Source organism: Trifolium pratense, linkage group LG2 (assembly GCF_020283565.1).
Source record: "Trifolium pratense cultivar HEN17-A07 linkage group LG2, ARS_RC_1.1, whole genome shotgun sequence".
NCBI lineage: Eukaryota > Viridiplantae > Streptophyta > Magnoliopsida > Fabales > Fabaceae > Trifolium > Trifolium pratense.
The window spans coordinates 54,273,888-54,286,629 of record NC_060060.1 but is presented as its reverse complement, the minus strand read 5'-3'; the positions used below and the strand labels follow the sequence as shown (position 1 = coordinate 54,286,629).

General features: G+C 34.1%; 1 protein-coding gene across 1 annotated transcript; it reads right to left on the bottom strand.

Annotated features, from left to right (window-relative positions):
- Positions 1–432: 432 nt before the first annotated feature.
- On the bottom strand, positions 433–10,984 carry LOC123909125 (ubiquitin carboxyl-terminal hydrolase 4-like). Its single transcript, XM_045959895.1, has 6 exons — positions 10,513–10,984; positions 9,592–9,708; positions 8,515–8,613; positions 2,907–3,101; positions 2,523–2,704; positions 433–1,164 (listed from the first exon to the last, which is right to left on the bottom strand). The coding sequence occupies exons 1-6, from the start codon at positions 10,627–10,629 to the stop codon at positions 768–770; spliced, it is 1,107 nt and encodes a 368-aa protein (XP_045815851.1). The 5' UTR covers positions 10,630–10,984; the 3' UTR covers positions 433–767.
- Positions 10,985–12,742: the final 1,758 nt, after the last annotated feature.

The following is a 12,742-nucleotide window of genomic DNA, read 5'->3' as shown; positions in this document are numbered from 1 at the left end:
TCTCAATAATATTAAGTTAAATGCTTTGTACCCAACTTATACCAGTATTTTTAGACAAAATTTTATTATTTTTAAAAATGAATTAATATAAAATATAATGTAATATCAAGTTTTGGTGATGTGAGAGATTAGGATTTTCAGAGTCATGTGAGATTTGATCCTCACAAAAGAAATGTGAGAGGTGTTTTGAAATACCAAAAAAAGGGGAGATGTTTGTTTAAAGATACGTATGAGGATGTTTTAATGAGCGAAAAAGAAAAGAAAAAAATGTAGAATGCTTATTTGTCTGATCTTCTCTACTTTATACAAGATTTTAATAGCATAATGGTTACAAACATTTGTTGATACATTAATCATTAGTATAACCTTAGTCCTTAATGAATGCTTTTTGATGATCATGCATTCGCCAACAAGCTCTTATAAAACAAAATGTAGAAAAAGAACTACCATTGCATTGTGTTTCTAACTATTTGAACATTTGATAGTTAACACTATGAACAGATCGTTCGGTCAAATTTTCCCAGCATGTATATTGTTGTATCTGTTAGTGAAAAGTAAAAAAAAAAAAGTAGCAGTGCTTTCACTATCAACTGTACATGCCAACCATCTAGTAGACATTTTCACAACCGCATCCTCTGTTGAGGTATAACACCTCAAGCAGTTTGAATTCGGGAAAATGGTCAAAAGAAAATAGTTTATAATCGAATAGATGAAAAACTCAAGCCCAAAAGATTAAAGTACCTAAAACTTGTAAGGTTCTCCTCTGTCTAGTTTCTGTTAATGCTCTCATAGAACAAAATGTAACCATGGTCTGTATTATTGTTGAAGTCTTGTGTTGACCCAAAGAATGTCTGAACAGAAGATTCATCAACTGCCTCGACAGTTTCGTCATCAAAACATAACCAGTGGTTATGGTTTTTTACAAGGCAAACATAATGCCCGTGGTTGGGTCCACTCCCAACATGGACAACTACTGCAAATAGAGAATACTCAATATCTGCTTCTTCGTCTGTATCACTCAATCTGAGTTCAAGGGGAAAGACCACACGGTATGACAGCTTCTTGTAGCGGCCCAGCTGTTCCATGTACTTAAATCGCTTAAGATGAATGACTAAGACACGGGGCGGTCTCTTTATCTTCATCCTCTTCTGAGCTTCTTGCAAGCTAATATCACAAGAAAGTTTGCATCTTAGTTATTAATAGAACATGAAAAGCAAAATAGATGCGTACATGATGCGTACATGCATATTTTTATAGATTATACATTGACATGACCATCATAACCCTTTCAGGTAATAAATGAAAAAAATGTCGATCAATGGAATGTAAACCTGTCAAGGTTCTTCCTGCTCATCACACGGTCAAAACCATAAACCCAGAAAACATTATATAACTAGTAAATAAACATAAACAGCAATCTATTTTCAATTAAAACAAGCGTCCAGACGGGCACTCTGTCTGCTTTTTTTTTTATAGTGCCCTAACGTGTAATTTTGATTATAGATGTATAGTATATACTTTTTTGGTATAAATTTATAGTAATCTTTAGTAGATTTCATTAGATAATCTCCGTATCCCAACTTTTTCTGTCGCCCAAAGTCACATTCATGTTAGGAAATAAACCCTAAATCCAGAAAACATTATATAACTAGTAAATAAACATAAACAGCAATCAATTTTCAATTAAAATGACATGACAAATTGCAACAATTAATAAATAATAATGAAGCCATTGGCATATTTGTTTCATGATAGAGACCAAGTATGAGTGATATAGGAAAAGGGCTATTATTGTAATAAAGAGTATAGTGAGGTTTTATGAGTAATTAGTGAGTGAGATAGGGTGCTGAGTTGCCAAGTTTGTTATGCCTCTTAGTAGTATATATAGTGAGGTAAGGGGAAGAGGAATTATTCAGTATCTTTGCAGTTAGGAACCGAAAGTTTTGGCAGAGAGAGAACTATCTCTTCTCTGAGGAGCTTAGCTCTGGGGATTATAGGGATTCAATCTCTGTAATATTTCTCTTTTGATCATTAATAATACTTTTCTATTTCTCTGAAATTTTGGGTTCCTAACAGCCATTGGCATATTTGTTTCATCATAAAACAGCCCTCTTAATACTAAAAGCAGTAAAATAGGTCAGCTACAAAAACAATTGAAAACGGTTGAACTGGCCCTTTCCATCACAATAGTACTCATGAAGTAGACTACCTTCCACTGATGCCACAAAAATAATATTCAGGTAATTTTAACCCACTTAGGGTTGGTCTAGTGGTGTTGGCTTGGGTCCTTGGAGTATGCTCCTCTCAAGGTCTCAGGTTCGATTTCCCCTGGTGCCAATTTCAGTGGGCTAAGTCCATATAGAGCAAAAAAACTCTGGCTTTAAATGGGCCCCAACAAGTGGGCGGTGGGATTGGTCCCTTTGGATTAGTCGGTCCTAAGGCCGGATACCAAGTTTTCAAAAAAAAAAAAAACATTATTCAGGTAATTTTAAAATTCATGTCCAAGAATAAATGTTATATACCTGCAGCACTTGTCACAAAAAAATTTGTCTTCGGCATTCAATGTCTCAGTCGAACTGAAATTTTTCAAACAGCTTGTAATTGAACTGTTTTGTTCAATATCAAGACTCAAGTCGAAAAATGTTTCATCCCTAGCAGTTACTGTTTCGCATTGCAAGCACCTTGTCTCATTGGTAAGTATTCCCTGATGAAAGCAATTTACAATAATGAGATTCAAAATGAAAATTTAAAAATATTATTTTTGTGATCATTCTGGAGTGTAAGTGCAGTGACCCCCCCCAATAATAGAATGGATTGAACAAATAACAAGTTCCCAGTTTATGGTAACTCCACAAGCTTTGCTGCAAGCAACACGCTAAAATAGAAACATTGAATTGCCGTATCACCTGAAAATTTTTGTGCACCCAAGTAGCTAAAGGCGGCTCTTTTTTAGCACCATTAGCTAAACCATTCTTCTTTGGTCCATTTGCAATCTTCTCAGAAGGTAGTAATGTCTCTTGATCGTCTTTTGCAACCTGGGCCTCTTTCTCCAGAATGTCAACAAGTTCGTTTAACAAATAGTTCAAGAATTCGTGGGCATCCTGCCAGAAATGAGAAGATTCATGATGACTGTTGCTTTTTAATCTTCATACTTTTTTTTTTTAAAGAAATACATTAACAACAGACATCATACAACAAACACATTTGAAAATCAGGAATGACATTCACTTTGAAGTAACTCAGATGAGGAAGGAGACAACTAGTAAACAAATAGATATATGCAACAACCTTGTTTAAACTAAGAAGATTCATTATTCAACCTCTCACTGAATGCGTTAAGGAAACACAGGTTTTAAAAGATTGCATATCCTGAAAGGCATATAATATAATACTAGTCAATAAAAATCCCTTCCTACACATGTTCCAGGTAGAGAGATCTTAATATACTCATCCTATAGAGGGTCAATACACCCTCATCGCACATCAACAGTTTCCCATCTTATTTTTTTTTATAAGCAACAGTTTTCCATCTTATGAAATGTAGTTTAAAAAGAATTTATTTTCTATTGACCGCTCAGCTAACGGATCGTCATCCTAACCTGGTATCATATTTAACTATAGGCTCAAAACCATTTTGCTATTAGGTGTGACACAGAGACCCAGTGATACAACAACAGTAACTCAGATGCCACCACAATGATTGATAGAGCACTGAGTTAGTTAGCTCGATCCCTAAGTTTTAGGGAGTCTTTGGTTATTTAGTTACTAGGGAGTATGGGTTAGTTAGCTCTCTCCCTAAGTTTTAGGGAGTCTTTGGTTATAAAAGAAACGATAGAGAGGTGAGTGAAAAAGGAAAAAAGTTGTTATGAGTTTGTTAGGAGAAAAGTTCTCTCTAGATTAGGAGCTTAGCTCTGGTAGGAGTTCATAGAACTCTGGTTATTCCCTTCGTTTTCTGTTTTACCTCCATTGTATTCACCTATATTTCAAAAATAATTCTTTTTCATTGTGCCTAAAATTCTGGTTTCTATCAATGATCTACCTGTTTAAAAAAATGTGACTTTGCAAGCCACTAGGTTTGAACTAGTGGTGAGGGATTCGGGTAGTACGCTATAGGTCTTGGGTTCAATCCCCAGCTCATTGCAAACCAAAAAAAAATGTGACTTTGCAAGAAGGCGCCTTCTAGGGTGGGTAAGCCACACATGTCTCCCACCTTGGGAAAGTGGGTGTATTGTAGACTTGGCTGTGCCATATCCACCTCTCTATTAAATTGTATATTTTCATTACTAAAAAAATATAATTTTTCACCGCCACTTTGTCGCCGCAAAATGCCCCTTTGTCACCGTGAAACACCCCTTCTTGGCTTCTTCTCAATTTTCAGCCTCTTCTCTTTTATTTCACCGTTAATTGATGTTAATTTTCTAGTAACAAACACAATTTTTTTGTTTCATTCACTTGTTTCAAAACCTTTTTAAGCAATTCTTCTAGGTTGTTTTGCAACCCACAAAAGCATATCATCAGGTTCAACAAAGTTAAAAGCTTGCTCAAAATTGATATACTTTTTTCTTTATTTTCTTTAGAATGTAATGTTCGATTTGTTGATGGTTGGATTTGCATGTTTTCCAATTCATTCATGTGACTATAGATCCTTCTATTGTAGGAGGTTTATCATCCAAGAATGATAGGCTCACTGGGGAGGGTGCGGTGTTGTTACTTGTTATGCTGACCCTGCGTTTTTCTTTTTCCTTGTGGCCTTGGTTGTTCTTTCTAGGCTTTAGTTGTATTGTTTTTTCTGCTGCTATGCAGCCCTTTGTAAGAGCATTTTTTATTCTCAATTTATTCTCAAAGTAGTTTTAATAAATATTTTATGTTTCTAAGAAAAGAAAGGAATAAATTTGATGTTTTCAAATTTGGTGTACAACGGCGCTTGTTCTGAGACTGGGATTCCGACGAACCAGCGGTTGTATATACGTCGTCGTTATTTTGAACCCTTTTTGTTTTTGCATTTGCATATGATATCCTTAAATTTTCTGGACGAGAGATGAGTGAGATATGCAGAGGCAAAGAGATATGTGAAATTAAAATGTGAAATTAATTTGGCGATCTGAACTTAGGTGTGAAAATTTTTGCTTCCATGCTTCTCTATTCTTCTCAAAAGCTTGGGCTGGGTTTAGCACATACTTTTTCATTCATCCTTGGGATACAATTGGTTTTTTTTTTTTTACATATATATGCGTGTGTGTGTGTGTGTTGTCTTTGTTCCCACCGCGTATATTTGATCTGTTGACAAGCCTGAATGCTCGAGCAACTCTTTCAACGGTAACAAAGATTTTTCCCATATATTTTCACAAAGCTCTTCAAATATTTCGCGGGTTGTTGTGCTCCTGTTAGAAACGAAGCCTTGAATGAAGGATCCTTATGTGTTATTTATACATAGTATAATTACATCATGCCCTGATAGTTACAAAAATAAATACATTGACATTGTTTGTATTTTAGTTTAATTGGTTGCATGCATTTCACTTGACAAGCTTTAACATATAAGGGAATTACATTCTTCAAATGTATTTCCCATTTTCCCTTTATGGATTGGACTTTGGTGTGCTAATCCAGGTAACACATCAAGACCATCTATAAAGAAAGTGACTAAGGTACTTAACTTTTTTCTTGTCTTCTCCCATAATAAATATGCAATTTTCTCGGCTCTCTCTTTCTTTAGGGCAATAGGTTAATTGAAAGTGAACAGATTGCAGTCACTAGGTTTGAAAGTGAAAAGAATGTGACATATCCAGTGTGGGATCTTATGAGTTGGAGGTGCTGAAAAATTGTAGCATTTTTAACTTTTCATATATTATCAATATTCTAGAATGATCCATATAATTGCAAATGTTAATCAAGTTGGTTACTCTATCTGAATATATTATTGAATGCATCCGTAACATTAATCAGATAATTTCAAATTCATATTACCAACTTAATATCTTTCTAGTACTTCATATATGTGTAGCTGTTTATTACAGTGTAGTGTGTTTTAAAACATTAATAATGTTTTGTGTAGTATCTAGCAATCAAGTTTGTACACTCTTTCATCTGTTCTTTATGTTGTTTTAGTGTCCTGTCTTCTTGGTAAGCCTATTGATGTGCGGTGAGGGTTGGTGGTTATATAACTGAAAAGTTTAGCCTTAAGTTTTTGACCTATAATCTTACAGTGCAAAAAATTGGAACAACTTTGTGGTGCACTCTTTGTAACTATGATCTTCTGATCATTGACTTGGTTTGGATAACTATTTTACTCTTCTTTCTTTTTCTTGTGTTTTTTTTATCAACTATTTGTTATAGTGTATCATCTTGTGAACAAATTAATGAGTACACACATGAACCATCATGTTCTGCATCCATGTTTGTTGATTCTTCTCTGTAAGCTTGGGCAAGAATATGATATCATTGAGATATAATTGGTCAAGTTTTACTTATATGTCTATGTATTCGAGCTGAATAATTGTTCTTCGATAGTGTACGAGCTGGTGTTGAAGTTTTTGGGTGCTGAAGTTTGTAAGAAATAAATCATTTCTCTTCCTAAGATGAAGAATTTTCGGCAACTTGGTTACCTCATATTGTACAACTTAATTTTCTGGAGAGAGATATTCTTGATATTAGTTGATTTTAGGCTCTATGTCCTCTCTTTTCTGGTTTAATTTTCTGCTACTGATTTGCCTTTATCCTGGTTTATTTCTAATAGCATTTGTGTCTACGATCTGTTCCTACAAGGCAGTAGCAGGGTGGTTCGATTCTGGTGTTTGAATTTTGGTACAGTTGCTATGCTCATCACAAGTCAGCTTGTATTGAGCTTCTGTTTGATACAGTGGGGAGTCACTTTGTGCCTACATTTGTGTTGGGTATCCCATGATCACTGATGCTCTTAATGCTCTCCACGAGAAGGTATGAATTATATGGTATATGACAGTGACAGTGGCATTCTTTGATTTTAAAATTTTGGTGATGTATGGTTGAGATCGAATATTATTGTATTTGGGTTTTCAAATTTGATGTTTCACTTTTTCGTTTATTATGTTTGGTATTATCCCAAACCACTGGAAGTCAGAGTGAATCATTGTGATCTCTTTGATATACTATTGCTGCATAGCTTACTATGCATAATCCTATTGAAGTTTTAACACAGGATAGACTTAATGGGCATTTGCAATTATGTTGTAGATATGTATATGGTAGTGTATCTTCCAAAATAGATGTATATGCTTTTGGAGTTGTGTATGAACTGATTTCTGCTCAAGGAGCTGTGATGATGGGTGCTGAATTAAAAGGGCTTGTAGTTATTTTACATTAAAAGTTTAAGAACTATAGTTTTCATTTCTAATGTTTAATTTTTTTGATGATTTGTAACAGTTTGATGAACTTTTTGATGGGTCAAATCCTATAGGTCTTAAAAATCGTGGATCCTAGGCTTTGGAGATTACTATTCAATTGATTCAGTTTTTAAGGTATGAGTATATCACAAAATCCAAGTCTTGTAAATCTAATGTCAGGAAAATAGGCTTAGAAATATAGGATACAAATGTTACAGGGACTATAGCTTCATAATCATACTATTAAATAAAAAATAATCTAATGGAGTAATGGACTTTTCCTTGTTTTTTTTATGAGCTATGGATCTTTTTCTTCTTCACTCTTCTTTCTTCAGAACTCTTGGTTCTTTTTCTACAACTATTTGTCATAGCGTAATTTAACATGAGTTTTTTTACCACAAAAGTCTCCCTTCTCAATCACACTGCACCTTGTTAACTTTGTACTACCTATCTCCTATAAACCATCATGTTTTGCTGGCTGTGTTTTATTTTTCAATTATTTGCTGGCTGTGTTTAATTTTTCAATTCCTCTTGGCTTAATTTGTTAATTTGAACTCAAGGGAAGTAGCAGAGATGAACGGAGGAGAGATAAAAGAGATTGGTAAGGTTGAGGGTGCATCGTAGATCTGTGGAACATCACCTATCTAATGGCTAAAATGACTCTCCCACAGTGGGAGACCTGTTTCACTTGCCCACCCTAGACTAAGCCTTGCAAGCATATTTATAGCTAAGTTTCATATTAAAACCAATTGCAACTGAGAAGCAACTAAGTACATCACCTATCTTTATACTGTGCACGAGTACAAACTACTCTCTCCGTCCCCGATTTTTGGTTCTTATAGCATTTTAGTTTTGTCCCAAAAATTTGGTTCTTTTAGAAAATCAAGACAAAATTAATGATATTTTTCCTTTTGTACCCTTACAAAAGCAAAATCATATGCATTAAATGAATGTTTCTTTCATTAAGTGAATTATGCGTAAAATTGTTAAGTCTATTATATTGTATCTTAATATGTGTCCATACTTAAAAGGACCAGAGATTTAGGACGGAGGGAGTAATATTCTATGCATTGCTCTCAAAGGAAAGTTGATAATTTACAAAACAATCACACCTTTTACTTTTGTGCTCATTCATGTCAGATTAAACAAGTACCTGGTGCATATAGCTACGGAAGAGTTCATTCTGTTTTTTCAACCTCTGTACAAATCGTTTGGGAGCAATTACACCTGTTTTCCTCTTCTGGGAGCTTATCTATATCAAAGGAAGTAACATGGTAATTCAAAACCGTGAAAGTAATAAACAAGCAGGCGTGAGTACATTAACTGGACATCTGAAGCAAGATATTTTCAGAATGTTGAAAATATACAAAATAAACATACAACGATCATATTTAGGCAAGCATGCAATCACCTCGGCCAATTTCTTATCTCTCAGAAGGAAAAGCACAGATGGGAAAATAGACACAACAAAATTAAAAAACACATCACATATACTTTGAAGCAATTTTTCAAGAGAAAAATAAGAGATGTAGTATAGTTCATCAAAGATTTAGAGAGCCATGCAATTACTACTGCCTGCAAAGCCCTTGTACAACAGAAACAAAAAGAACAAAACACAACAGCTGACAAAGAGGAACATAAATGTAACTAAGGAAACAGATTTTAGGCCCTACAAAACAAGTAGCTAGTCATGTTTTGATAAACTTCACAAATACAATAATAGGGTATGAAATTTCCTTAGTAACAACTTAGAGAGAAAAGGTTTCAACAGTCACGTAAAGAATGAATAATGGGTCTTCGCCAAGCTCCAGTGTGACATTTTCACTATTAAAGTGGGTGTCTAAATCATAACGATAAACAACATACGGAGATGGCCTAGAGAACTGGATCTAAAGGAATGTACGTTACTTGGATAGAATTTGCAAATCACCCTATTCTATATTTGGATGGTCACAAGGGCAAACCTGTCTGGCATTCTTACAACGGTTTTACATAATATAATATCTGTGATAAAAATTAATGGGTCTGAGTGCGGTTAATAAGTTACTAATTTGGTGGACTGGGTTGCTTCATCCATGTAAGTATCTAACATCAACATCATGTACCTTATTTACAAACAATGAAACCAGTATAAATTCTACAATGATAAATCATGATTTAATCAAACAAATATGAAGAGGTCTCGTGCAATCAAGTGTTTTTCTAGTTTTTCTAAATGTAGATTTGTTACCTGCGAAAATAGTTCAGCTAAGCAAGTCAAAAGATTTTCCTCTGCATCTGTTGTGTTTTTGTTTTTTCCATAATACTGTAGCAATTGTTCTCGAAATGGAACACAGAAGTATAGAGCCTGTAGAATGTGAGGTAAAAAATTAATAATTAAGTGTTAGCAACCAAAAACACACATAATCGATTAGAAGGTATATAAACTAACATACTCAACAAAGCACGGACACTCCTCGGACTAGGTGTGTCACGGTGTTGGACACGCAGTGTCTGACACCGACACATATGATTACATTGAATTATGTTATTTTCTCAGATTATTACCGGTGTCGACGTGTCAAGGTCAGTGTCGTGTCCGGTGTCCGTGCTTCATAGCTCAACATACTGATGGTATCCAAAAACACAATTCTTTAGGGTTGAAATTAAAATTACTCTACAAAGCTAGTTTAACAAATTCGGTGATCATTGTCTAGATATTTTGATTCTAGTATCCTCTCCAATAGTTAGAACTAAAAACTAGTTTTGCCAGTTATTGATCAGACCAGGGCAAAACAACAAACAAGTATTCACATTCACATTTGAATATTTGATACATACAATACTAAAAAGTATAATATAAAATAAAAATTGGCAAACCGTTTTTTTAGTCAATGAAATCAAATTGCTTACTCAAATGCAACAAAATCATTGAGGAAATGTTATCATTAAGAATGTATCACGTGATAATTAGGTATCAGAATCAATGTCAAATAAACTCATCCTAATAATCATTGTTTAATGAAGCACTTAAAAAACTAAGCAAAACAAAAACATTCATAGAATTAATCAAATCAACAATTAAATTAAGTAACAAAAAGTGATTATTTTGTAAATAAGCGAATGAAAATCTGAATCTGGAAGTAAAAGAAGTTGTAAGATAGATATAAACCTGCAAAACGCTGTTGCAATAACAAGTATTGCCAAAATTCTCAAGGCCAAAGTAATGTTCTCCTTCAGGGAAATTGTCACCGAGAGCCTTTTCAAGTTTGGAACCAGAAGCACCCATAAGCGCGTCAAATTGATCACAAAAAAACTCAGATCTTTCTCAGTGAATGGAATCGCAGTTCATTATTCTCTCTCTCTACCTCTCACGCTGCTTTGATTGATTTGTTGCAGAATAGAGAGAAATTTGATGATTTTTGATTGAGAGGGAAACAAGGGTTTCGTTTGTTTGTTAGAAAATAAAATACAGAAAATTGAGAGGAGAACGGCGTTTTTGAAAAGAGAAAGAATGAAAACCACACGCAGGCAGAAGTATATATAAGTGATTACGGACACAGCATTGCTCTCTTACGCGGTTGCCGCAATATCCGAGCCAGATGTGTTTCAATCCTAAACTTTATTTGTCTTTCTTTTTATGTTCAAAGAAAAAACATTGCCAATTATCAAAAAAAAAAAAAAAAAACATTGCCTCAACGGGATTCCCGAATTAATTAGACGGTTAAGTGAATCAGATATTAGTGATGCAAAAAAACATTTTTGGTCGAATTTAAAAGATTAACGAGTTCATTTAAGACGAATTATTTAGTAAAATCTGAATTTGATTTGAGTAGAAAATTTTACTTTTTTTTTTTTTTGTACATAAGTAGAAAATTTTACTTACTCATGACAATATAACTCATACTCGTGTGGGTACCTGTCCCCCCGCTTTGCCTCGATTTTGACGAGAAAAACTGAATTGACTGAGTTTGGATTTGGGTTTTTCCGATTTTAAAAGACCGGAGGTGAGGCGGGTAATGAACACATTGATACTCACTCCGAACATCACTCCCCGTTATATATAATAATTACATTTTACATCTCTTAAATTATAAACGCTTAAATAAAGTCTTAAATTATATTCTTGTGTTTATTTTTAAGTTGAGTATTCAATATATAGTAACAAAAACAAAGTTGAGTATTCGATAAAATCATATTGTTACCCATTTTTTATTAAAAAAAAAAATATCAACACTTAACCAAGTTCATATGGAAGTGATGCAGAATTGGGATACCCGAAACATAGGGGATACCCGAATCCCGTAGGATATGGGTTTGAGGTTCTACTTTTCAATTTTCATACTCGTTGAGAATTGAGACAGGTTTAGGAAAATCTAAACTTTACGGGTTTGGGTTGGGAACATGGACGGATTTAGTCTGGGGGCAGTGGGGTCAGCTGACCCCACTTGCCTATTATATTTTTAGTTAATACTAGTATTATTTATGCAATGTGACCCCATATATTTGATATTATCGTTTTTATATAGTCAATTTATTGCACTATAACAAATATAAAATTAATAAGACTGATTTATAATACTAATGAGTATCTTAAGAGTATTGACTAATAAACCAAAATAAGTAATTTTGTATTAAAAAAATGTTAAAATTATATAAATAACAATTTATATTTTTTTACGTTATAATTTTGACCCCACTTACTAAAATTCCTGGATCCGCCCCTGATTGGGAAAGGCAAAATCCTCCTTGCCCCGCCCCCATTGCCATATATATAAATTATCAGGTCTCATTTTTCTTTAGAACTAAAAGGTCACTTTTTTTTACTAATTGAGTGTCATTACACTCCAATAACATAGAGCATGAAGAGAAAAAAAAAAAAGAGAAAATGAGACATGCAAACTGGTACAATGTGGCTTATGGATATTTCGGGTTCCAAACAAATCGATCACAACTGTGGCGGAATCAACTGATATGATGTGGCTAATGGTACAAGCTCCAAAGGTCCATCTTCATTAACTCCGTATTGAGTTTAACAGTTTTGGCGGTTCATACTCAGCTTCAAGTTGTGAGTCAGATGTTTGGTTCTTAAAATCCCTCACATGGCCCTCGACCAGCATAGGAAGTCCGCTGGCAACATGGTGATGTATATACTATGGTCCTTAATGTTGATGGAAGCGCCCTTACAAATCTAGGAAAAACAGGCTTTGGATTTTTAGTTAGGAACTACGAAAGCTCCTTCGAGTTCGCCTTTTACGGTAGTGTTGGTATTTCTAATGTGCTTCATGTAGAGATCCAAGTTTGCTTGTTTGATATTAAACTATGTTCGCAAACAAATTTTAAAAAGTTAAATTTTCATCATTATTATGTCAAACTTTTGGTGTCTATTCGTGAATTTTAGG

What these genes read in the sequence shown, in the direction of transcription:
- LOC123909125 (XM_045959895.1), bottom strand. Translation starts at nt 10,629, where the DNA reads ATGGGTGCTTCTGGTTCCAAACTTGAAAAGGCTCTCGGTGACAATTTC. An exon ending in TCCGTAGCTATATGCACCAG is followed by an intron (nt 3,102 to 8,514) that starts GTACTTGTTTAA and finishes CATTTCTGGCAG; the next exon opens with GATGCCCACGAATTCTTGAA. An exon ending in GGGTGCACAAAAATTTTCAG is followed by an intron (nt 2,705 to 2,906) that starts GTGATACGGCAA and finishes TGCTTTCATCAG; the next exon opens with GGAATACTTACCAATGAGAC.